The 23,027-nt window shown below is 38.0% G+C and overlaps 1 protein-coding gene and 2 long non-coding RNA genes across 26 annotated transcripts in view; 1 reads left to right on the forward strand and 2 right to left on the reverse strand.

The window, feature by feature from the left end:
• The window catches only part of RNPC3 (RNA binding region (RNP1, RRM) containing 3), a 32,134-nt gene extending 21,083 nt beyond the window's left edge, over window positions 1-11,051 (reverse strand). For 14 of the 22 annotated variants that reach the window (XR_013412538.1, XR_013412541.1, XR_013412540.1 and 11 more), the window contains exons 1-5: window positions 10,929-11,051; window positions 10,481-10,676; window positions 9,005-9,052; window positions 1,483-1,601; window positions 464-547 (exon numbers count right to left, since the gene is read on the reverse strand). Coding sequence is in view for 11 of the 22 variants with exons in the window: in XM_077987566.1 (XP_077843692.1) it covers window positions 464-547; window positions 1,483-1,601; window positions 9,005-9,052; window positions 10,481-10,672 (443 nt within the window). In the remaining 11 variants the exon portion in view is untranslated. Of the gene's footprint in view, window positions 1-463; window positions 548-1,482; window positions 1,602-9,004; window positions 9,053-10,480 lie in introns of all 22 variants that reach the window. The other 8 variants (XR_013412542.1, XR_013412543.1, XR_013412536.1 and 5 more) reach the window with 3 other exon arrangements.
• Window positions 2,721-8,994, reverse strand: LOC144338431 (uncharacterized). Its single transcript, XR_013412549.1, has 2 exons — window positions 7,906-8,994; window positions 2,721-7,748 (listed from the first exon to the last, which is right to left on the reverse strand). It is a non-coding gene; the product is annotated as an uncharacterized LOC144338431 (long non-coding RNA).
• LOC114671420 (uncharacterized) overlaps window positions 11,041-23,027 on the forward strand; it is a 167,849-nt gene continuing 155,862 nt past the window's right edge. For 2 of the 3 annotated variants that reach the window (XR_013412547.1, XR_003721427.2), the window contains exon 1: window positions 11,060-11,192. This is a non-coding gene — a long non-coding RNA (uncharacterized LOC114671420). Of the gene's footprint in view, window positions 11,193-23,027 lie in introns of all 3 variants that reach the window. The other variant, XR_013412548.1, reaches the window with a different exon arrangement.

A 23,027-nucleotide genomic window follows, 5' to 3' on the forward strand; every position in this document is an offset into this window, starting at 1 on the left:
TATCAATCTCATTTTAGGTAACCTGGTAACAAACACACCGCTCAAATGATACAGTACTATTGGATTTACCTTGTTCCTAAAAGATCCAAAGTACATTTAAAAAGAAAAATAAGCTACTGTATTTCTTGGCAGAGGTTTACCTTGTATCTCTGAACATTTCAAGAGATGCTTTCTCTGCACTAAATTCAGTGACAAACTCGTAACTCAAAATGTGATTCAACATATTAAAAATATACATGAAAATAAATATCTTTGTTTTTAAAATTATCTTAAATTATCTTATTTGCAATAAGGTATCTGTATATAACACGATATACAATAAGCAATAAGATATCTGTATATCACAATATATAAGATGATATCTGTATATCACAATATACAATACGCAAAAAGCAGTAAGACATCTGTGTATCTGTATACAACACAGAACAAAAGCAAAAGAAAAGCAAATAAAAATGCTAACCCATGGTTTGGTGCAATTCCATTTTCCACTGTTAAATAACCAAGTTCTTTTTTTTCTTTATCATCTTCGACAGGGTCGTCAGACCTGGGACATACAGAATCAAAGTTAATCTCACCTTTCCAAAGAGTGAAAAACTGCACACAAAAAAGATAAATTACCTTTCCAAACATGTCATTATAAAAACAGTTTGATTAAAAAAAAAAAAAAAAAAAAAACTTTCAAGTATTTCTCAAGCAAACACCTATAAATGGGAAGGGAACTAAAATTAACCTTCACTGAATCCCTTCTGTATTATTATGACTACAGAAGTGCTATAGTAATAAAATTATTATTCAGCACTACACATTTTCATTTACTCTTCATAGCAAGACTATGAAGATGGCATAATTGTCACTGACCAAAAATAAAACTAAAGTTTACATGGTATAAAATAGTGGTAATCAAATGTCATTAATGTATGTCATAATCAGTTGGAGAGTTTATTAAAACTCATAGACTTCTAGAGCATTTTCCCATCCCTTCCATCCCTCAATGAAGTTTCTGATTCAGTAAGACAGGGTTAAAAAAGCTCAAGGTTCTGTAGTTTGATCAAGCTTACAGATGATACAGCTCATCTAGGGACCACAGTTTGAGAACCACTAGTGTAAAGCAAATTTCTCAAGGTGTACTATAAAAAGTCACAGCTGGAAACCAAATGCCAGTCTTGATTTTATCACATTGTGTTATCTCTGATACAAAGACATTATATTGGTTATTTTCCCTCCATTGAAGGTTGAAGATGAATTCATTTCAGCCCACTCCCTTCCCACTTCACACTGATTAAACTGTAATATTAAATCTGGTTCCTAATGCACAATTAGGGGCAAAAATAAAGATATTGTTTTACTGTGCTAGATTTAATGGAAAAATCTGTCACTACTCTTCCAATTACTTACTGGCTAGTCTGAAACCAATATAATAACTGTATAACTGATTAAAAAAAAACTTTAAAAATGTTACAAAATGTATTATCTACACACCTTTTTTTTTTTTCAGAGCCTGAAGTGGGACATGGGGAGTGAACTTGATCTTGTTCTTTTGCAAATTCAACGACTAAAGTATGACCTAAAAGTTTCAGCTGATGGAGTCTTGTCAATGCCTGGAGTTAAAAGAACAAGAGTAAACATTTCACAATTGTACTAAAAATGATCTGTTAGAGACCAATGTTTACACTGTGGGCGGCAAGCCACTCAGGTGCCGAGGCAAGAGACCAGGGACACGAGCTGTTCCCGTATAATAAAATACATAAAACAACAAGAGCTATAGTAGATCTAGATCATAGATATGATTATATATGAATGTCATTAATCATTAGTTTGTAGCAATTACTCTTTATTGCAATATTATAATAATCCTTGCTCTACAATTATAACCTAGGAAAAATCAGGCCATACAGAGATAGGAGCTGAAGGGACATACTGAGAAGTGACCAGAAGACAAGTGTGAGCCCTCTGTCACGCCCAGACAGGGCCACTAGAGGGCGCCTTGGTCTAGTGGTAACACCAGCATCTGGGAAGATGCCTGTTGCCAAGCAGACTGTGGTCTAGTGGTAGTGTCAGTGCCAAGGAAAAACACCGGCTACTTAGCGGACCAGGAAAGGGAGTCTCCCTTTCCCCGGGGGAGTTTAGAGAAGACTCTACTCCTCCACCTCTTGTGGAGGGCCTGACATCAGTCAGGTCTGCCCGCAGTTATCCAAAGGCCTGTCTCCCGGCGATGCTGTGCTTCAGTGGTCACGCTCCTAGTCCACTTTCATATTTCATCATGTACACCTGGCTCTGCCTTTTGGATAGCAGTAGCAAAATCAGTGAAAGCACTAAAAGTCTCTGATATGCAGAAATAATGGCATAAGCGCGCTCTCTCTCTCTCTCTCTCTCTCTCTGCCTCGGCTGCCAGGCAGGGAAGGATCCCCTGTCCAATGGACACGTGATCCACGTGACCTTACCTACCATTGGAGATGGCTCACACTCCTTACCCTGCCCCTTGTCTTGTATCCGATAAATATCAGCAAAGCCTGGCATTCAGGGCCACTATTGGTCTCCGCGTCTTGTGGTGGTGGTCCCCCGGGCCCAGCTGTCTTTTATCTCTGTCTTGTGTCTTTATTTCTACAATCTCTCGTCTAAACACATGGGGAGAAAAACCCACCGACCCTGTGGGGCTGGTCCCTACATATACTTTTTTTTTTTTTTTTTTGCTAATGCTGTAAACATTTCCTTGACTATTTCCTAATTTATTTTTAAATTCAGGCTATCAAGCCTTTAGTACTTATTAAAGGACTACTTCCTATAACTGAGGAAAATAAAAATCTGGCTAAATTCCACTTTATGCCAGCTCTGCTTATACCCAGACAGCTGAAAATGGCTAGAAAACAAACAAACAAATTTCCCTGGCCTTACTTTCAATTTATAACAGCACCACAAATTGCAGGGTGACCTTTAATGATACCACAAAATTACTTATTACAATCGTAGTCTATTTGTCCCATCTATAAGAGAATATTTTGTACTTTCTCCTTGTTCCTTAACCTCACAATATTTTTCTTGCATTCCGTTAGCCTAGCACCTGGTTTCCTATTTTGAGACAACTGAAGTGATGACATGAGAATATCAGATTTCCACTATAACTCCCCATCTACCAGCATATGCATGCCAAAATTCTATGTTCTATCTGTTATAATCTATTAACTATCCACATTCCTATCTAAATCCAGCTGCCTGACTTATATACTAAATTCCATCCTCTCATCTACTCAAGGGTCTTTATTTAGCTATGCTCTGGAAATGTGTGTGGTGGGGGGTGTGGGGGGTACTCTTATTTAAACTGTTAATTTTCTGTCCTCTATTGGATTATCGATATCAGTATGAAAACATGCTCCTATTTCTCCCATCCTAAATTTGCATTATTAGTTTTGCAGTAAAACTCTGTAGACGTTATATAAACCCTCTATCTACAACTCCTCTCTGCCTATTCAGTTTCAAACCTATTTCAATCAGGTTAATGCTTTAATAAGTTTAATGAGACTGCTTATCATAGACAACAAATTTTGTATTGTTAGGCTAATGATCAACTCCTAGTCTTCACTTGACTGCATTTAACATAGTTAATCACTTCTTCCTTGATACATGTCATTCACTTGGCTTCAAGACTTCATACGTTCTTATAATTTTCTTCCTAGCTCACTGGTTTCTACTCCTCCATCTCTTTGACTTGTGCCTTCTCTCACATTCTTAAAGTTGGAATGCTCCAGAGCTCTCGTCCTGGTCTTCCTCTCTATCTCAACATATTATCTTGGTGATTTAATCCAGCATCTGAAGTTTAAATCTATATGCTAATGATTCACTAATTTATAATTTCAGCGCAGACTTCTGTCCTGAAGTCAAGAAACACATATTCAAATAATGGATAGTGCCCCATAGGTTTCTAACAAACGTTTCAAAATCAACATTTCAGGAGCTAAACCGCTTAATCTCTCCCCCAGCCAAAAATGTGCTCCACCAGGAGCCATCTCTGTTTCAGATGATGGCAAGTCCATTCTTCCAGTTATTCAGGTGAAAAATCTTGTAATCATCCTTAATGTTTCTTTCCCACATTCCATATCCAAGCCATTAAGAAATCCTGTTTGCCTATACCATAAGGCCAAAGTCATCAAAACAGCATGGTAGTGGTATAAAAATAGGCACATAGACCAATGGAACAGAATAGAGAACCCAGAAATAAACCCAAATACTTACAGGAAACTGATCTTCCACAAGGCAAACAAAAACATAAAGTGGGGAAAAGACACCTTATTCAACAAATGGTGCTGGGATCATTGGCAAGCCGCATGTAGAAGAATGAAACTAGATTCTCATCTCTCACCTTATACAAAAATCAGCTCAAGATGGATCAAGGACTTAAATCTAAGACCTGAAACCACAAAAATTCTAGAAGACAACATCGGAAAAACCCTTCTAGACATGGCTTAGGCAAAGACGTCATGACCAAGAACCCAAAAGCAAATGCAACAGAAACAAAGATAAACAGATGGAACTTAATTAAACTAAAAAGCTTCTGCACAGCGAAAGAAACAATCAACAAACAGACAACCCACAGAGTGGGAGAAAATATTTGCAATCTATACATCCAAAAAAAGACTAATATCCAGAATCTACAAGGAATCCAAATGAATCAGCAAGAAAAAAAACAAGCCCATGGACTAAGGACATGAATAAACAATTCTCAAAATAAGACATACAAATGGCCGGCAAACATGAAAAAATGCTCAGCATCACTAATGATCAGGGAAACGCAAATCAAAATCATGAAGAAATACCTCCTTACTCCTGCAATAATGGTCATAATGAAAAAATCAAGACATAATAGATGTTGGCAGAAATGTGGTGAAAGGGACTTCCACACTGCTGGTGAGAATGTACACTAGTACAGTAAGTATGAAAAACAGTGTGGAGATTCCTTAAAGAACTAAAAGTAGACCTACCATTTGATCCAGCTACTGAGTATCTACCCAGAGGACAATAAGTCATTATACAAAAAAGATAGTTGCACATGCATGTTTATAGCAGCACAATTTGCAACTGCAAAAATATGGAACCAGCCCAAATGTCCATCAATCAATGAGTGGATAAAGAAGTTGTGAGATATAGATATATATATAGATATATGTATATAGATATATATAGACATATATAGATATATATAGATATAGATAGATATAGATATAAATATGAAACATGGAATATTACTCAGCTATAAAAAGGAACAAAATAATGGCATTTGTAGCAACCTAGATGGAATGGGAGACCATTATTAGACCATTATTCTAAGTGAAGTAACTCAGGAATGGAAAACTAAACATCGTATGTTCTCACTCCTAAGCAGGAGCTAAGCTATGAGGACCCAAAGGCATAAGAATGATACAATGGACTTTGGGGACTCAGGGGAAAGTGTGGGGGGTGGGGGTGAGGGATAAAAGACTTCACAATGAGCACAGTGTATATTGCTTAGGTGACAGGTACATCAAAATCTCAGAAATCATGACTAAAGAACTTATGTAACTAAACACCACCTGTTCCCCCAAAACCTATTGGAATAAATACAGTAAGAAATCCTTGCTTCTATCTTCGAACTATATAAAGAATCTAATCACCGCTAACCACTACCATTGTGGTCAAGGCAACCATCAATTCTGGACTGAATTACCACAACATTTTAATGGATTTCCTTGTTTCTACCCTCCCTTCAGTCTAGTCACAACAGAGAAAGCAATCCTTTGAAATATGTCAGATCAGGTCACCCCCTTGTTCCAATGGCTCCCTATTTTACTGACAGTAATCTAAATTCCTTACTATAATCTACATAATATAGATTCTATGACTTCTCTGACTTCAAATCCAATGCTCACTCCCACCCCTACTCCCACAGATCACTCCCACTATGTATGCTCCAGTCATAGTGGTTTCCTTGAACAACATGACAGGCATGGTCACATCCTAGAGCCCCTGATCCAACTGTTCCTCTAATTCAAACATACTTCTCCCAGAAATTTCATTAGCTAACTCCCTTCGTATCCTTCAAATTGTTGTTCAAATATAACCCTAACTACAGCCTGACCTCTCCCCACTTAGCACTCCCGATCTTATTGCTCTACTTGTCCTTTTTCCATAGCATTTATCGTCTTCTAAAATACTAAAGGTTATTTTCTGTCTCCCCTTTTGAGACTACAAACTATAATCATCTTTGTTTTTGTTCACATATAATTCCAAAACCTAAAACAGCATCTAGCACATAGTAGGCACTTAATATTTTGCAACACATGAAACTACAAGCCTTAACCAGGGACCGGTTTTGTGTAAGACAATTTTTCCACAGGCCAGGGTAGGGGGTGGGGAGATAGTTTCAAGATGAAACTGATTCACCTCGGACCATAAGACATTAGTCAGATTCTCATTGAGAGTGCAACCTAGATCTCTTGCATGTGCAGATCACAACAGTGGCCAAGGCACTGCTGATCTGATTGGAGGTGGAGCTCAGGCAGCCATGGGGACAGGCTGTGAATAGAGATAAAGTTTCCTCAGCCTGCTAGTCACCTCCTGCTGTGCGGCCCAGCTTCTAACAGGGAGTGGCTGGGTACCAGGCTGTGTCTGGGTACCAGTCCGTGTCCCGGGGTTTGAGGATCCCTGCCTTATATCATCATACAAAGTTAGTTTTAAAATGTTTCAATAATTTTCAAGACCCTAAACGAATGTTAGACCTCTTCATTATCAGTGAAGCTTGATTATATGAAATGAAGGTCATCTAACCTGACTTACTCCAACTTTCTTCCTCTCAAAATGGGTATCACATAAGTTCTTATTCTCAAAGATTTATAGCTTTTCACTTTTAATGTTAACTCCTCCTACCTAACTTGGCTACTTACTCTATTCTTGAACATTTCTCCCTTTGTTTTCTTAATCTATCACTTTCCAATAAGGCCAAATGTTCACTAGCCTAAAAGCCCTATCAATACTGCCATTAACCTCTTACTGCTTCCTTTCACTACAAACATTTCCAAAGACAATGACTGGCTCCATGTGCTCTCCTCCAAGTTATTTTTGACCCTAAAACAATGTGTTTTTCATTCCCATATTTTATTTATAATGTATTATGCTATATTTTTAAAAAGACTTTTTTTCTGAAAAAAAAATTACCTATCATTATAAAAGTACATATTAACATAACATGAAAGCCCTCTGTAATCCTACTCTCAGAGAAAGATGTTTTTAACATTTTGGTGTATAGTTCTGTCATATTTTTTTCCTGTGCATATGCTAACATGTATACCATTAGTTTCAAAAAATCTGAGGTTACATTATAGATAATGTTTCACAACTTTATTCATGTACTCTATCTGGGCTATCATTCTCTATTAACACTTACCACTTGATATCATTCTCAGACAGCTGCAGTCCAGTATATGGACATAATGTGATTTAAGGCTTCCCTTCCTTTTACCAATGAAAATTTTGGTCATTTCTATTGTTTCATGGCAAAAAGACTTTAATAGAGGTGCTCATTCCTCATTTTGCATCATCACAGGATTTCATCTTCTTAAAACACACTTCGCTTTGCATCAGTGATAATTTCCTTTCTAGTTCTCCTACTTTAACTGCTCCTTCCCATTCTTCTCTCCTAGCTTATTATCCTTTGGGCAATCATATCTATTTACATGGCTGAAGAATCTTTCCATTCTTCACCTTGCCTCAGCTCTAGACTGATTTTTTTTTTTTTTTTTGAGACGGAGTCTCGCTCTGTCACCCAGGCTGGAGTGCAGTGGCCGGATCTCAGCTCACTGCAAGCTCCGCCTCCCGGGTTCACGCCATTCTCCGGCCTCAGCCTCCCAAGTAGCTGGGACTACAGGCGCCCGCCACCTCGCCCGGCTAGTTTTTTTTGTATTTCTTAATAGAGACGGGGTTTCACCGTGTTAGCCAGGATGGTCTCGATCTCCTGACCTCGTGATCCGCCCATCTCGGCCTCCCAAAGTGCTGGGATTACAGGCTTGAGCCACCGCGCCCGGCCTAGACTGATATTTTTAAATATTTCCACAAAAGTAGCCCAGGGACCCCTCCAAGTTAACAGATGACATGTGAATTCATCATATACTTTTGCAAAATTCTCTGGATCCTCATGTCAGCTAATATAACAACCCAAATAACTCAATCCTCAATCCAAATATCCTGAACCCGTCTCTCTCAACCCCTATATTATAAAACCTACAAACTCAATCTCTATTAAGTATATATCTACTTCCCCCTTTATCTTCTTATTGTCTTCTTCAGATAGTTATTCTTGCCTTGGCCATTATAACAGCCTTCCATTTGGTCTCCTACCTGTAATAATTCTGCGCATCCAATCCATCCATGATACGAGCTATACCAGATATCTTTCACAGGCCTGATTATATTATGAGCCAGCTCAAAAGTATCAAGTGCACACCTACTAAACCAAACTCAATACCTCTCTCCCAGACTCCATCTATTTTTCAAGTCCCACTTCCATCTCAACCCTTAGCTCCTGCTCCACTTATAACTTGCAATGACTTCCAGCTTTATTTGGTGTTCCCCAAGCCCCGAAGGCCCATCTCACCTTGTTTCCTGTTGAAAAAATCCAATTATCATTAGACTTCTAGCTAAAAGATCACTTCCTTTGTGAATGATTCCCTGGCATTTTAAAGAAATGTATATTCTCCTTTTAACACTTGAAACATCTTATCTTGTAACAGTCACAGAGATATTTATCAATCTAAATCATTTAGAAATTATTTTAATTACATATGCAGTTTTGGTTTACAGATAATCTACTAAAGGACTGGGCAATATCTGCCAACTAACAAATCAAATGTAGTCTGTTGGGGAAACTGTTGCAATACAAATGCTTTTGCTTCTTAAAAACCACAGTTTAACATTATCTGAACCAAGACTGGATAAGAGGATACTTTTGACAACTTTAATAGTCAAGAAAAAGTCATACCTTTATAGCTGCTTTTTCATTAGGGAATGTGGCAAAAGCTGTATGTTTCTGAAACAGAGTTAAGGTACAAATTACTTCCAATATAATTTCAGTTTCTCATAAAGAAATCTGACATTTTACCAGTGGAGTAATGTGACATGTTAATAATACATGGGAAAGTATGAAAAGTCAAAACCATTTAACTGATCACTAATTTCAGTCCAGGGGTTTTCAACATTTTTTGAGGCAGACTTGAGATGAAAGCTATGCAATCTCTATCATATAAAGACACACGTCTTACACATGCAAATAGTTCAAAAGACCAAAAGTTTAAAGACCTCTTCTACACAGAGGGTCACTTTTAACCAATTAAAAATTTATTTCTTTTATTTATGACAGACCTAAAGATTTTAAACTTTCCTCTATACATAACAATGCACAGTTTAAAAACATTCACCAACAGATAAATCGTTCTTCAAGGTGCATATTTCCTTTGTGCTTTATCTTTGTAATAATGTTCAATGGGAGAAGCATATTTTTAAACGTAAATTATAAAGATTTTAAAAACCATCAGAAAAGAAACACAAGTCAACAGTAAAAGAAACACTATCTTAAGGAAGAGCTCTGGTCAATGCTTATTAAAAGTTACTTCAGTAATTATATTGCACATTCTAATTTTGTCTAATCTGATCCACGATGACCTAACGTACTTAAATTGAGCCATAATTTTTTTTTTTTTTTTGAATTTGAGGGTATAAATGACACTTAAACTGATCAGAATTGGCCTCTCTTATAATTCAGTAACTCTCAGCATGGGCTGCACATTAACATTAAAATCACCTGGGGAAACTTTTAAACCACTGATGTCTTGCCCCATCGCTATTCCTATTTTAATGAAGAGAAATCAAAACATCTTTGGATATAAAGCAAAACAAAGTAATTGTGTAAATTCCTACGTAGGTATTTTTAACAGTCCTAAAAAATTGTTCCCTAAAAGATGCCATCGGGAAATTTTTATGAAAAGTCTCTTTTTCTAGTTGAAATTCTGCATTTAATTTACTCAAGTCACCAATGCAGCTTCTCTATTTTGATGAACGATTTAACATTGGCTTATAAATGAACTAGGACTTTTAAAAATCCCTTGATGCACATTTGTAAGAATACGCTGAGTCCAGAAGCAATAACCCCAAATTCAAAAAAGTTGTGAGGCTCTCAGGATGGATCTGAAAACTCAATATAACTAAGCTAATTTCCATTCTTCTGCTTTGTCGTTCACGATTGCCCTTTTCTGCAGTGCTATGACTAATAGAGACTCAAGCCGATTAAAACTCCACTTCGCAGAGCAGATATTCTGATACAAAAGAGGTAGGATGGGGGAGCTCCCATTACACAAGTGCATCTTCCCCACTCGTTTCCGCCTTACTCCTGTCAACGCTCCCCCTCCCCGGTCGCTTGCCAAAGGCCTTCCCGGGAGACTCCGGCGGGGCGCGCCCTTACCAGTCGCCCCTTATCTGACAGGACGCGCACGGACTGCGCCCCGAAGTACTTCAGCAAGTCCTCTTTCTCCTCAGCGGTAAGCTCAGCCGGCAGGTGCCTGACCAGAAGGGTTCGGTCGCCCCGAGGCGGGGAAAGCGAGGAGGAGCTCGTGCATCCCCTTGATATCGCAAGCGGCTGCTCGGGAGCTGCCATTTTCCTTGGAGAAGCAAAACAGAAATCGTGGGAAGAAGTCTCAGTCAAAATAGCAGCATCAACACAAGCTGGGATATTTTTTCCGCCTCGCGCTAAGGATTCTGGAAACCAGGAAATACCGAGCAGAAAGTCACCTTCTCGCGAGAACTGCGCCACGGAAAAGCCGCAACCCTTCGGAGACTCTTGGGGAAGGGCACGGTGCTAATGACAGTAAAGCAAAATGATTTAAATTCCAGGTAGCTCCGGAAAGACTTACAAGCAAAAATTGGCCCAGAGAAGTGCGAGGTACCACAAGTTGTCAATCGAAGAAGGAAACAGGAACCCCAGCCACTTGAGGAAAAGAAGCTGGACGCTCAAGGACACGAGGACTCACGACTGCGCATGTGCGGGCTGGGGGCGGGGCGGGGCGGGGCGGGGCGAGTGCTGTCAGAAGCTGCCCGCGCGGCTGTTAATCCCTGGCCTTGGGAAAGTGAATTGGCCTGGATATCAAATAGGACAACTTGGGATGTGGAAATACCGGGTATGTTCTTAAAGTCTTTAGATGGTAAAATCTAAAGATAGCTAGTTCTTCAGTCAACTTATTAGACACCATGGGGGAGGAGAACTCAGTTTAAAGGGCAAAAAGTTGAGACTTTTTTCTTGAATCGGTAGGCATTTAGCCGAGGGATAGGCACCCGCCAGGGTTCATTTCACAGAAATGGCATCCTCTAGGAAGAGGTCGCCTAATAAATTACAGTGTGTGTGTGTAGGTGTAGGTGTAGGTACTTTTCTCCTTATTTTACAGCTGAGGACACTGATGTACAAAGAGGTTAAGTCACACAGCTATAAAATGGAAGAACTAGGATTTGACCCTTGGTGTTCTGACTTGGGGTCTACATTCTAATCCACCGTTCTGCCTAGATTCTGAATGGAGTGAGGTAGAGATCATCCCCGGAGGGTCAGAAATGCACCCCTCACCCCATACAGAGAGGGTGTTGAGAATTCTAAAGAGAGGTTTTATTCTAGATGTAGCTGCTACAGGCTGGAGAACCAGAGTTCCTCTTACAGCTCTTTTTGTCACTTAAATAAATGTTAGAGATACAGCAGTAAGCTGTATACCAAGGATGTGCTGTCATCCAGCATTGGTTGGGGAGAAGGAGAGGGACAGATACTAATGAAAACTTAGAAGACAAACATGAGAAGAACCTTCCCCCCCCCACACACCAAAATACCAGATAGGCAGAGCCAGACCATGTAGACGCTGTAGGTTTGTTAGGAGCCCTATTTATTTGAAGAACGTTTAGAAACTGACAAATTATTTAAATAGGTGTATATTGAAGGGAGAGACTCAAAGTTTAGGTATGAAAATTTCTCTGGTTGCAACGCGAAAAATAGAAGCGGAAAGGCCAGTTGGACTACTGTAAAAGTCTGGAGAAAACACTGCCAGAAATAGTTCGGTGAAAGTGGACATGTAGAAAAGGAACTGGAATTGACATATGTTTTAGAAATAGAATTGATAGGAACTTGCAGACGAAGAACAGTAAGCAAGGATGAATTCTGGATTTTTGGCTTAAGCTCCATATTATCCATCTGTAGATGATGATGCCATTTACGGAATGTGAGAAGATTGACCAAGTGTAACTAGGTTAGAAACTGTAGTGGGACATTGGAAATAGAGGAACATATATTAAGTTTAAGGTATCTATTCAGTATCCCTGTTTCAAGTAGGAAGTTGAATGTGTATGTTTGGCATTCTTGTGAAAGGTCACCACTAGGTATGGCATCAACCTATTTAAATCCGAAGAATGACAAAGAGTATAGATAGAATAGTGCCCAGAATAGCGTCATGGGACATGCAGATGTTGAGAAGTTGAGGCGAGGAAGAACAAGACAATCAATTCCTGCCCTCTCGATGCTTACTTTCTAAAATTAAGACAGAATAAACATGTAAATGAAGTTCTTTCAGAGAATAATAAATGCTTTGGAAAAAATAGGGTAGTGGTATAGACCGATTGGAGTGGTCATGCTGTTTTAAACACTGTCCTTCACCAACTTTTTTTGTGTGTTCTTTGAGGACTTGTTTGAAGCTTCTAGCAAGGGAGCACTGCTACGCATATGCCCTTACGGAAGAATCATCCTCCTCTATGGGGGAAAGTCATCCTCCTCAGCAGAGTGTGCAGCTTTGGAAGAGACATATATGGGACAGTTAGGAAGGAAGGGGAACCCAGCTAGTTAGCCAGATAAGCCAAATCAACTATTGGGATTAGTTGGTGACAGGTACCACAGCAAAATCACCCTCACATCCTCCCTGTAACTCTTATGTTTAATAAAATGTTCCACACATAATGAACATTCTGTAAATATCTATTCAATGAATGAATGCATGAAAGAATTCACTTTTATATTTACCACTGTCTCCTACAGTTAGGAATTACTACAGGGACTATCAGAGTTTAATGGTCGTTATCTACTGTAATTCAGGTATCATGACTGAGTGGAATAGTTACATGACAGAATTTTATTATCTCTCCACTTAATTGCTTTTAGTTGTACTAAATGAAATCTACCCTATCCTTTCCATGACAATATGTCAGGTAGAGGTCATAATTTCCTAGTCACTTTCAGTTACTATCAGTACAGTTGGTTTGAGATGTCAAGTTCAAACTCCGTTAAGGTGTCTCCTCTTACCCTCCCCTCATATCAGGCTTGACCTAAAGGATTGCAGGAATATGTAGTACACTTTAATCTTTTCTGTATCTGAGTGTAGGTGTGTGTGGTCGTATCTGAGAAGCACCTTTCTCATTCCCTTCTCTTTGTCTAGCCCAGAAGTTCCCAAACTTTTTCAGTTATTGGTGCCTTTATTGTCTCAGCAGTTTTTTCTAGCACCCCTTGATGCCACCTTATTTCCTATTCTACTCCAGTTTTCCAAGAAAACCACTGTGTTAGCCAGGATGGTCTCATGATCCACCCACCTTGGCCTCCCAAATGTTTTATATGAGAGCAGCAGCTGAAAACCCAGCTTTTCAAAGACATGACATTCTTAAAAGGAATTAAACAGTATCTAATGTTCAAATTGAGAAACATCTCAAGCTGGTAGTTCAGGTAGTGTCTGGTAAACAGTGAGTATTGCTATGTTTCCCTCAAATATTTAAAATATCCCATAGTACCTCTATAAGGTGGCAAGGGTAGCTGGAGCACCTTAGCACAGTTTGAGAACCGTGAATTTAATTCATTTTCGGCCTTAATTTTTCTATGTTGGGGAATGGGAGGAGGGAAAAGTACTGGAGCTTGGGAGTGTCCGACTTCACTGAGCAATTGTTGATTCTTTATCTCATTCTTGTTCTCAGGGGTTCTGTGTGTTGATGGAGGTCCCCTCTAATGTGATGGTTTTCTTGGATTCATTTTCATCTTCATCTTCCTCCATGTCACTAAATACCTTCTCAGACAGAAATACCTTTTTTACTTCCTTTGGTTTGTGTCCCTAATTTTCCTCACTTGACCACGTGGCTATTTGCACTTTCCTATTACATCTTACCTTTTCCCCCCAAACTCCCTATTTTTCTACATGAAGACAGGAAAACTCCCTATTTTTCCACATGAAGACAGGAAAACCCTATCCACATGAAGATAGGGTCCTATCTCTGGCATGCTTTGGAGAACCACAGTAGGGAGAAGGGTTGATCCCAGTATTTGTCCTGGCTTCTTGCCAGAGGCATTCCCCTCACCCTCCACAGCCAAGCTTCTGAAGAGAGGGACATAATTATTCCTATTTCTTCATCTCCCATGCACTCCAAAGTGTGCTCCTACCTGACTTCTGATCCCATCAGTCCACAGGGTAGTTCTTATTAGGGTCACTAGTTACCTCCTAGTTACTAAATCCAGTAGGCCTTTTCAGTTCTCATTTTAGCTTTTCAGCAATGCTTGGCATACCTGACCACTTCTTTGTTGAGACACTATCTTCCCTTGATTTCCAAAACGCACCACTTCTCCTACTGTTCAAGCTCACTTTCTCTCCTGCTTTACTCCAGTAAATCTTTGACTCCATGCTTTCTCCTATTTCTGGTCACCTTGAATCCTTCCCTTTTTTTTTTTTTTTTTTTTTTGAGACGGAGTCTTGCTCTGTCGCCCAGGCTGGAGTGCAGTGGTGTGATCCCAGCTCACTGCAAGCTCCGCCTCCCGGGTTCACTCCATTCTCCTGCCTCAGCCTCCTGAGTAGCTGTGAGTCTTGGTTAAGCTAACCTCTCTCTTGGGAAGTAAATCTGCTTTTCATGTACTTTACTGAGCCTTTCTCATCAGTATATACAAATATGATTATTTACCTTTTGTTTAAAAAACCAAAAGCAAATAAAATAATTTTTAAAAATTCTCTTCACTTCCTTCTTTGACTACCATTTCATTTCTTTCTGTTAATAGCAAAACTCTTGGAAATGGTGGTTTATATTCATTGTCTCCAATTTTCTTCTCCCATATTCTCTTTAGAGTATTCCAGTCAGATTTGTATCCCAATTGTTTTTCTGAAATTGCCCTTCTTGAGGTCATCAGTGACCTCTACACACTGCTAAATCCAGTGGTCATTTCTTAGATCTTATCCTTCTTGATCTATAAGCATTGCTCACTAAACACAGTTGTTTACTCTGCTCTAGAAACAAACAACACTCTACAAACAACCAATAAACCAAACTCGCTTCATTTGGCTTACTGAGTATCATACTTGCCAAGTTTTTCTCCTATCATTCTGATCGCTCTCTTTGTTTCTTTTGCTGATTGCTGTTCATCTCCTTGACTTCCAAAGGTTGGAATTTCCCATGCTCAATCTTTCTCTTTTTGCCCTACCTGTACTTGACAGGTCATCTCATTCAGTTTTATGGCTTTAAGAACCATACATTGATGACTACCAAATCATATCTTTAGCCTGAACCTCGTCTCTAAACTCCCAGTCCATATATTGAACTGCTTACTTGACATTTTCTCAATGTTATGTAATAAGCCTCTCAAAACTAAGAGGCCTAAAACTGAGCTCTTGATAGTATTAAAAAATTTTCTTTCAGTTTTTCCCATCTCAGTTACCTGTGACTCCTCTATATCTTTTATATCTCATGCCTTGACATTCTGCAAATTCGCTTTATCTTACCTTCAAATTGTATTCAAAATTTGACCATTTTTCACTGCCCCCACTATTTCTGCCATCCTTGTCCAAGCAGCCATGATCTATATGGAATATTGTCATAGCCTCATGACTGGTCTCCTACTTTTGCCCTTGCTGTCTGGACAGCACAGTAAGACTCAGCAATTATTTCATATATTCCTTTACATTTCCCAACTCTCTTGTTGGTAGTTGGGACTTTATGATTCATTTTGGTAGATGGGGTGTTAATTAAAGTGAAATGTGTCAATTCCAGAGTATTGCATGAAAGATTGAATGTGAAAACAGTGATCATGTAGGCCACATATTGAGGTGGTAGAACCTCAAGCTAAACATAGCCTAGAATACTAACTCACCACATCAATGACAGCTCCCCGCAGAATCACTTCACTCCCACCAAACTTTGCATCAAAGTAGTAAATAACTTTTTTCTGTTAAAGGTATTGATAATTTAGGATTAATTTTTACCATGCAAAGTCCATTCTAACATGATTAAAAATATATTGCTTCTTCAATGTATTTTTATCACAGCAGCTAGAGTGATTCTGTTAAATCTTCAAAACTCTGCAGTAACTTTTCCCCTCACTTAGAGTAAATGCTGAAGTTCTTTTGATCTGTGAAAATTTCCATGATCTGACTCCTCCAGTATATTATTTTTATGACTTCATCTATTCTTCTCTTCTTCCTTCCCTCTACTGTAAACACACTGACATTCTGGCTGTGCTTGAACACTTCAGACCCATAACTAAGACCTTTGCCTTTGCCATTCTCTCGTTCAGGGATGCTTTTCCTGCAGATATCTGCATGCTTAGTTCCCTGACTTTCTGCAGATGCTCAAATGCGACTTTCTCGTTAAATTCTTCATTGTCAGTCAACACCATCTCTGCCTCCTCTATTCTGTTGCCATACTGCAAACAAACAAAAACAGCAACAACAAAACTGAACACTAGATTTTTCAGTGTTTTTGCTGTCACTGTGTAATAAGCCATCCAATTACTTGGTAACTTAAAACAACCATCATCAAAGTCTTTTCTTTTTTCGCAAGGTAGAATTCATGTCTTCATTCCATTTGTTATTGTAATACTTTTCACCTCTGCTATAAAAGTTATCATAAATACACTTTATTATAAATAATTGTATATATAATGTCATTATTATTAATAAGCTCCTTGAAGACAAGAATTTCTATGTTCATCTTTATATCCTCCAAGCATTAGCATAGTACCTTACAAATAGATTAATGATCATTGAATGTTGAAATATGTATTAATATTTGACTTATGTTTAAAACATGTATCAGTGAATAAATTAATGTTATTATCAAGAAAATAAAAAACACTGCTGACAAACAGGGATTACATATTCAGCAGTTTGCATAATGACTTTAGGAAACGAGTCTAAAGATTCCTAGGCAAAATGATCAGAAAGTTAAAATGTCAATATTATTTTGTTATTTATTGATAGATTAGATAATGTGTGGATCTCACACATAGTTATTTGTAGACTTAGTCTCTTCCTTTAAATAACAAGTGAACAGAGGCAGGATTTATGTGAACTTTTGACTATTGTAGGGGAAATCAGCCTTTTCTACTGGGATATAACTTGCTTGTATCTGCTGTTCTGAGATGGAACCTAGAGAAGATAGAGAAATAGCACCCAAAAAAATTCCTGTTCTAAAATACTTTCTTAACTCCATTTATAATTTGGAATCCATTTGGATAGCACATTTTTTTAAAAAAATGTATGCAACCTGGAAGGCTATTTTTCTTAATATAAACCTATACATTTATGTTGTGGGAAGTCAGGGACCCTGAACAGAGGTACCGGCTGAAGCCATGGCAGAAGAACATAAATTGTGAAGATTTCATGGACATTTATTAGTTCCCCAAATTAATACTTTTATAATTTCTTACGCCTGTATTTACTGCAGTCTCTGAACATAAATTGTGAAGATTTCATGGACACTTATCACTTCCCCAATCAATACCCTTGTGATTTCCTATGCCTGTCTTTACTTTAATCTCTTAATCTCATCATCTTCTTCATAAGCTGAGGAGGATATATGTCACCTCAGGACCCTGTGATGATTGTGTTAACTGCACAAATTGTTTTTATAGCATGTGTGTTTGAAAATATGAAATCTGGGCATCTCAAAAAAAGAACAGGATAACAGCAATGTTCAGGGAACACCAGAGATAAGACTTCTGGCTGCTGGTGAGCCAGACAGAACAGAGCCATATTTCTCCTCTTTCAAAAGCAAATAGGAGAAATATTGCTGAATTCTTTTTCTCAGCAAGGAACATCCCTGAGAAAGAGAATGCGCCCTGAGAGTATGTTTATAGACGGCCCCCTTAAGGCGGGCCACCTTTTACAGTTGAAGTCGAAGGGATGAAATAAGCCCTGGTCTCCTGTAGCGCTCCCAGGCTTATTAGGACGAGGAAAATTTCCACCTAATAAATTTTTGTCAGACAGCTTGTCTGCTCTCAAACTCTGTTTCCTGATGAGATGTTATCAATGACAATGCGTGCCCGAAACTTCATTAACAATTTTAATTTTGCCCCATCCAGTGGTCCTGTGATCTTGCCCTGCCTCCATTTGCTTTGTGATATTTTATTACCTTGTGAAGTATGTGATCTCTGTGACCTACACCCTATTTGTGCACTCCCTCCCCTTTTGAAAATTGCTAATAAAAACTTGCTGGTTTTGTGGCTCGGGGAACATCACAGATCCTGCTGACATGTGATGTCTCTCCTGGACACCCAGCTTTAAATTTCTCTCTCTCGTGCTTTTTCCCTTTATTTCTCAACCCAGCTGAGTCACTTAAGAAATAGAAAAGAACCCATGCAACCATCGGGAGTGGGTTCTCCCGATACATTTAAGTATTTATTAGTTGATATGGTTTGGCTGTGTCCTTACCCAAATCTCATCTTGAATTGTAACTCCCACAATTCCCACATTTTGTGGGAGGAACCGGGTGGGAGGTAATGGAATCATGGAGGTGAGTTTTTCCCATGCTATTCTTGTGATAGTGAATAAGTCTCATGAGATCTGATGATTTTAAAAAAAAGAATTTCCCTGCACAAGCACTCTCACTTTGCCTGCTGCCATCCATGTAAGATATGACTTGCTCCTCCTTGCTTTCTGCTATGATTGTGGGGACTCCCCAGCTATGAGGAGCTGTAAGTCTGTTGAACCTCTTTTTCTTCCCAGTATCAGGTATGTCTTTATCAGCAGCATGAAAATACATTAGTCAATCAAAAAATTAAAATGTACTATACATTTCAGAAGATGCCTAGAGAAAATGTTTCAGCTGATAAATGGTATTGGCATAAGTAGTTGTTTTTCTGTAACATGACAATGCTGGATTATCTTCTCTCAGGTAAAAACTAAATTACAGACAAATGCTGAAGTGTCAGAAAATACAGCTGTTATCAAAAAATTTGAAAAAGATAAACAAATTAATAGACAAATATATTTAAAGAATATAAACAGGTGATTTTACAAAAAGGAAACCTGAATGGCCCATTAACATATGGAAAGGTGTTTAACCTTACTAGTGGTAATGGGAATGCCAATTAGACCCCACAAGAATATACCAATTCTCAATTCTCAAACTATAAAACATTATATATAGCTGTAAAATTTAATGTTGGTGTGTACCTGAGGGCAAATGTCTGTCACAGGCATTTAGAAAAGTAAATCTTAATATTTATTTGGGAAAATGTTAACATACTTTTTGATCCAGTAATTCTGCTTTTCAAATCTATCATATACAAATAAAAGCATCTGTATACAGATGCTGAAAGGTTGAATTAGCTGGACCTAATGGTGCTACCGAAAGAAAATCCGAAGACAAACTCTTTATTTTACAACTTCACCATGCTTTATTGGATCTCCTTCCTCTGCAATCACCCTTGGCATTCCTATTTATTTTTATCTTAAAACAATCTATTATTTATAATTAAGATTCTCTTTCAGTTCAGTTTTTAATACTAATCTCACTTCTAAACATACACCCTTCTCTAAGCTCAGGGAACTTATGGTGGGGAAGATGATGTAGTCTTTTCTTTCATTTTCTTCATCTCTTTGTGTTTCTGCTTTAGAATCCACTAGGAAAAGTAGTTCTGTCTTTGCTGTTGATGTCCTATCAAGGCAGGTCACCGTAGTTGTCCTTTGGAGGGCCCTGTAGCATTTATGCCATATAGTTTCATGATATCAGTAATATACTTGCTGGTTGACCACTTATGATTCTTCTTCAGTTCCTGTCTCTAACCCCTTTGAGTCATTCACCCCAACAGATAAACCTCTTGAGTGGGGCCTATATACATAGAGAGTCCAGCTACCTCATACAGTGATTTGCTGGTCTAGATGTCAATTATTTTCCAGAAAATCTCATACTTCTTAGTACTAACTTCCAAGTGGCCTAACCAAATGACAATTTCTCCCGCACTTCACTCTCTAAGTTCCTCTGCTCTCCTCCTTATTCAGTCACAACACAGGCATGCTCCTGACTCACAGCAAAACCAAGGTATTAAAATTAAACTTTAATAAAATATATTAAAAGCTATATGGTGTAAAAGCATAAAATGATTTCTTTTGTTAATTAATTCCAATGACAGCATTGAAAAACTTGGTTCTGTAAAAATTACAAACTATCAGAAAGTTTGCTTTTTGAAATTATGTTAGTGAGACAGGAACACCCCACTATTGCCTGAGGAGCTAAGCTATGTGGGTACTTTAACACAGAGAAGCAGCCTCAATTTTCCACCCAGGAGCAAAGCTGCAGATAATGTTTTTCAGATACAAGATTCTACAGTCATCTTAACTTTGTAGTGTTCAAGGAAAGAGAACCCTATACCCACTTCTTAGTCCAGGCTTGATGCTAATACAGCCAGGCTGTTCTTTCAGCCTGTCAAATAACTGTCCATTTTATTTAAACCCTACCTTACTCTTAAATGAATCAGAATACTGGCTCTTCCTTCATCTGTTTTGGCAAAGTGCCCCATCAATTGTGTAGTCTTTTTTTACTGCTGCAAAATGATAAACTTACCTTTGTCAGACCATAGATGTGTCATAGTCTGGTGTTCTTTCAGCAGATTTATTAGTCATGCCTAAATAACATGTTCTGTGCCCAGCATTCTCAAAGGTATTAAAAAGACTTATATCACAGTAGATGGAAACCAGCATGTAACTGAGTTGGTATAGGGCTGAATGCTGCTTAAGAGAGTAAAGAAATAAAATAAAGCAGAGCCTAAATTTTATCTCCTGAATCCTTTAAGTCCCTCTATCTAGTTGACTCTTTATGTTTCACCCTTACATTCACCTTATGCTACACAGAAGGTAAACTGTACTTTCTTAAAGACACCCACATATTTTTGTCTTTCTATACTCAAATATGCTGCATATGCCACACAGCTAATGATTTTCTTGATTCTCATCGAAATGTGACCTTTCATTTGATTTTCAGTAAACTCTTTGGCTTGTTATGACCCATATAGTTTCCTTTTTATTATAATTATTGGAAAATGTAATTTGGTTGACTTTTAGATTTCATCATATGTCTTCATAATTTTCTCTTACCTGGAATGTTCCAATAGACTCGTAGCAAACTAATAGCAAGATTAGTTTCCTTGCTTCCATTCTAGGCACTTTACAGTCTGTTTTCCTCACAATAGCTCATGTGATTTTTAAAAACATAAATTACATCACATTACTTTCCTGTTTGCAACCTTTAATTGGCTTCCCGTCACAGTTAGAGTAAGACCTACAGTCCTTCTCTTGCCATATAAAGCCTTTCTTGGTATTTCTATCGTCTTATGTCCTATTTCTCTGCTTCATGAGCACTCCCCATTAGTCATTCTTGCAGCAGCGGTAGTGGGGGGTATAAAATTAAAAAAACGAATCTCTTCAAATGTCCTTTTTCTCTCTAACATTCCTCTTCCAGATGCTCATATCCCTCATGTTTATTCAGTTTTTATGCAGATGTGCTTTCCTCAGAGAGGACTTTCATGCCATCTCTGGAAATAGCATTTCTCCTCACCTAGCCAACACTAATAACTTAACCTTGCCTTATTAATTTCTTGCAAAATAGCAGCCTAGAAATATATACTAATGTGTGTGTGTAAGTGTGTGTGTGTGCGCGCATGCGTGTGTTAGAAAGTCTATGAGGTAAGAGTTTTTGTCATGTTTGCTACTTTGTTCACCTGCCAAAAGTAGTACCTGGCACATTATGGGTATGCAGTAAGTACTTTTTGAATGAGTGAATAAACAGATGAATGAATGAATGAATGGAAGTTATCCACTCATATAGTTACCTTGCTCGTGTTTATCACACTATTAGACTTTCAATTTTATATTCAGAAGTGGCTAAATCACAGATTCGAGAGTCAAAATATCTGAGACTTATATACCTGCTCTGTTATGTGACGTAGGAGAAGTTACTTAATCTATCTTCCTCAATGTTCAAATATATAACATAGAGATAATAATATGTATACCTCACAGGTTTATGAGTATCAGGTGAATTAATGTGGCACAGAGTGCTATAGAAGTTGTTATATTTGTTATTTTTACATTTAATTGGTGATTATTTGAATATTATCTATCTTCTTCACTAGACTTTTGGGAGCCATATTAATTTTTATCCATCACTTTATCTTCAAGCCACAGTTCATAATATGTGCTCTATAAATATTCTTTGAACTTTTTTATAAAAAGCTGGTTTCAGTTTTGAGATCATGCGTGCACGTATGTTTGAGTGCACTGGGCCTATTTTCATATTCTGTAGTTACCAGTCGTTGTCGCTAGATGGCAAGTTTGTCCTAGCCAAGGCAAAATGTTTTAAGACCAGAGACTGAAGAGTAGCCCTAAATAGGGGAAAATTTTGTGTATGTGTTTTTATAGAACGGTAGGATGATAAACATTTACTTAAAAATAATAGTTTCCTGTATTTTTTTTTTCATTTCATTAGGTACTCTACCCTCCCAGGGATCTCATCTTTTGTATAGTGATGCATTTTATCATTACTGTCATGCTGTTGACCCTTTGTTACTATATTCACTTGTTTCTATTTAAAAAGCAATGTTTAAAAAGGTCTCTTAATGTATTCTTTATCAACATATGTTTCCCACGTCTTTCAAAATCATACTTTTTACCTGCCAGTTCCAAAATATGTTTTGATTTTGGCTAAGACATAAGCTAACCTTTTTGAGCAAGAACTTTGTCTTTTTTTCT

Source organism: Macaca mulatta, chromosome 1, assembly GCF_049350105.2.
Source record: "Macaca mulatta isolate MMU2019108-1 chromosome 1, T2T-MMU8v2.0, whole genome shotgun sequence".
Classification (NCBI taxonomy): Eukaryota; Metazoa; Chordata; class Mammalia; order Primates; family Cercopithecidae; genus Macaca; species Macaca mulatta.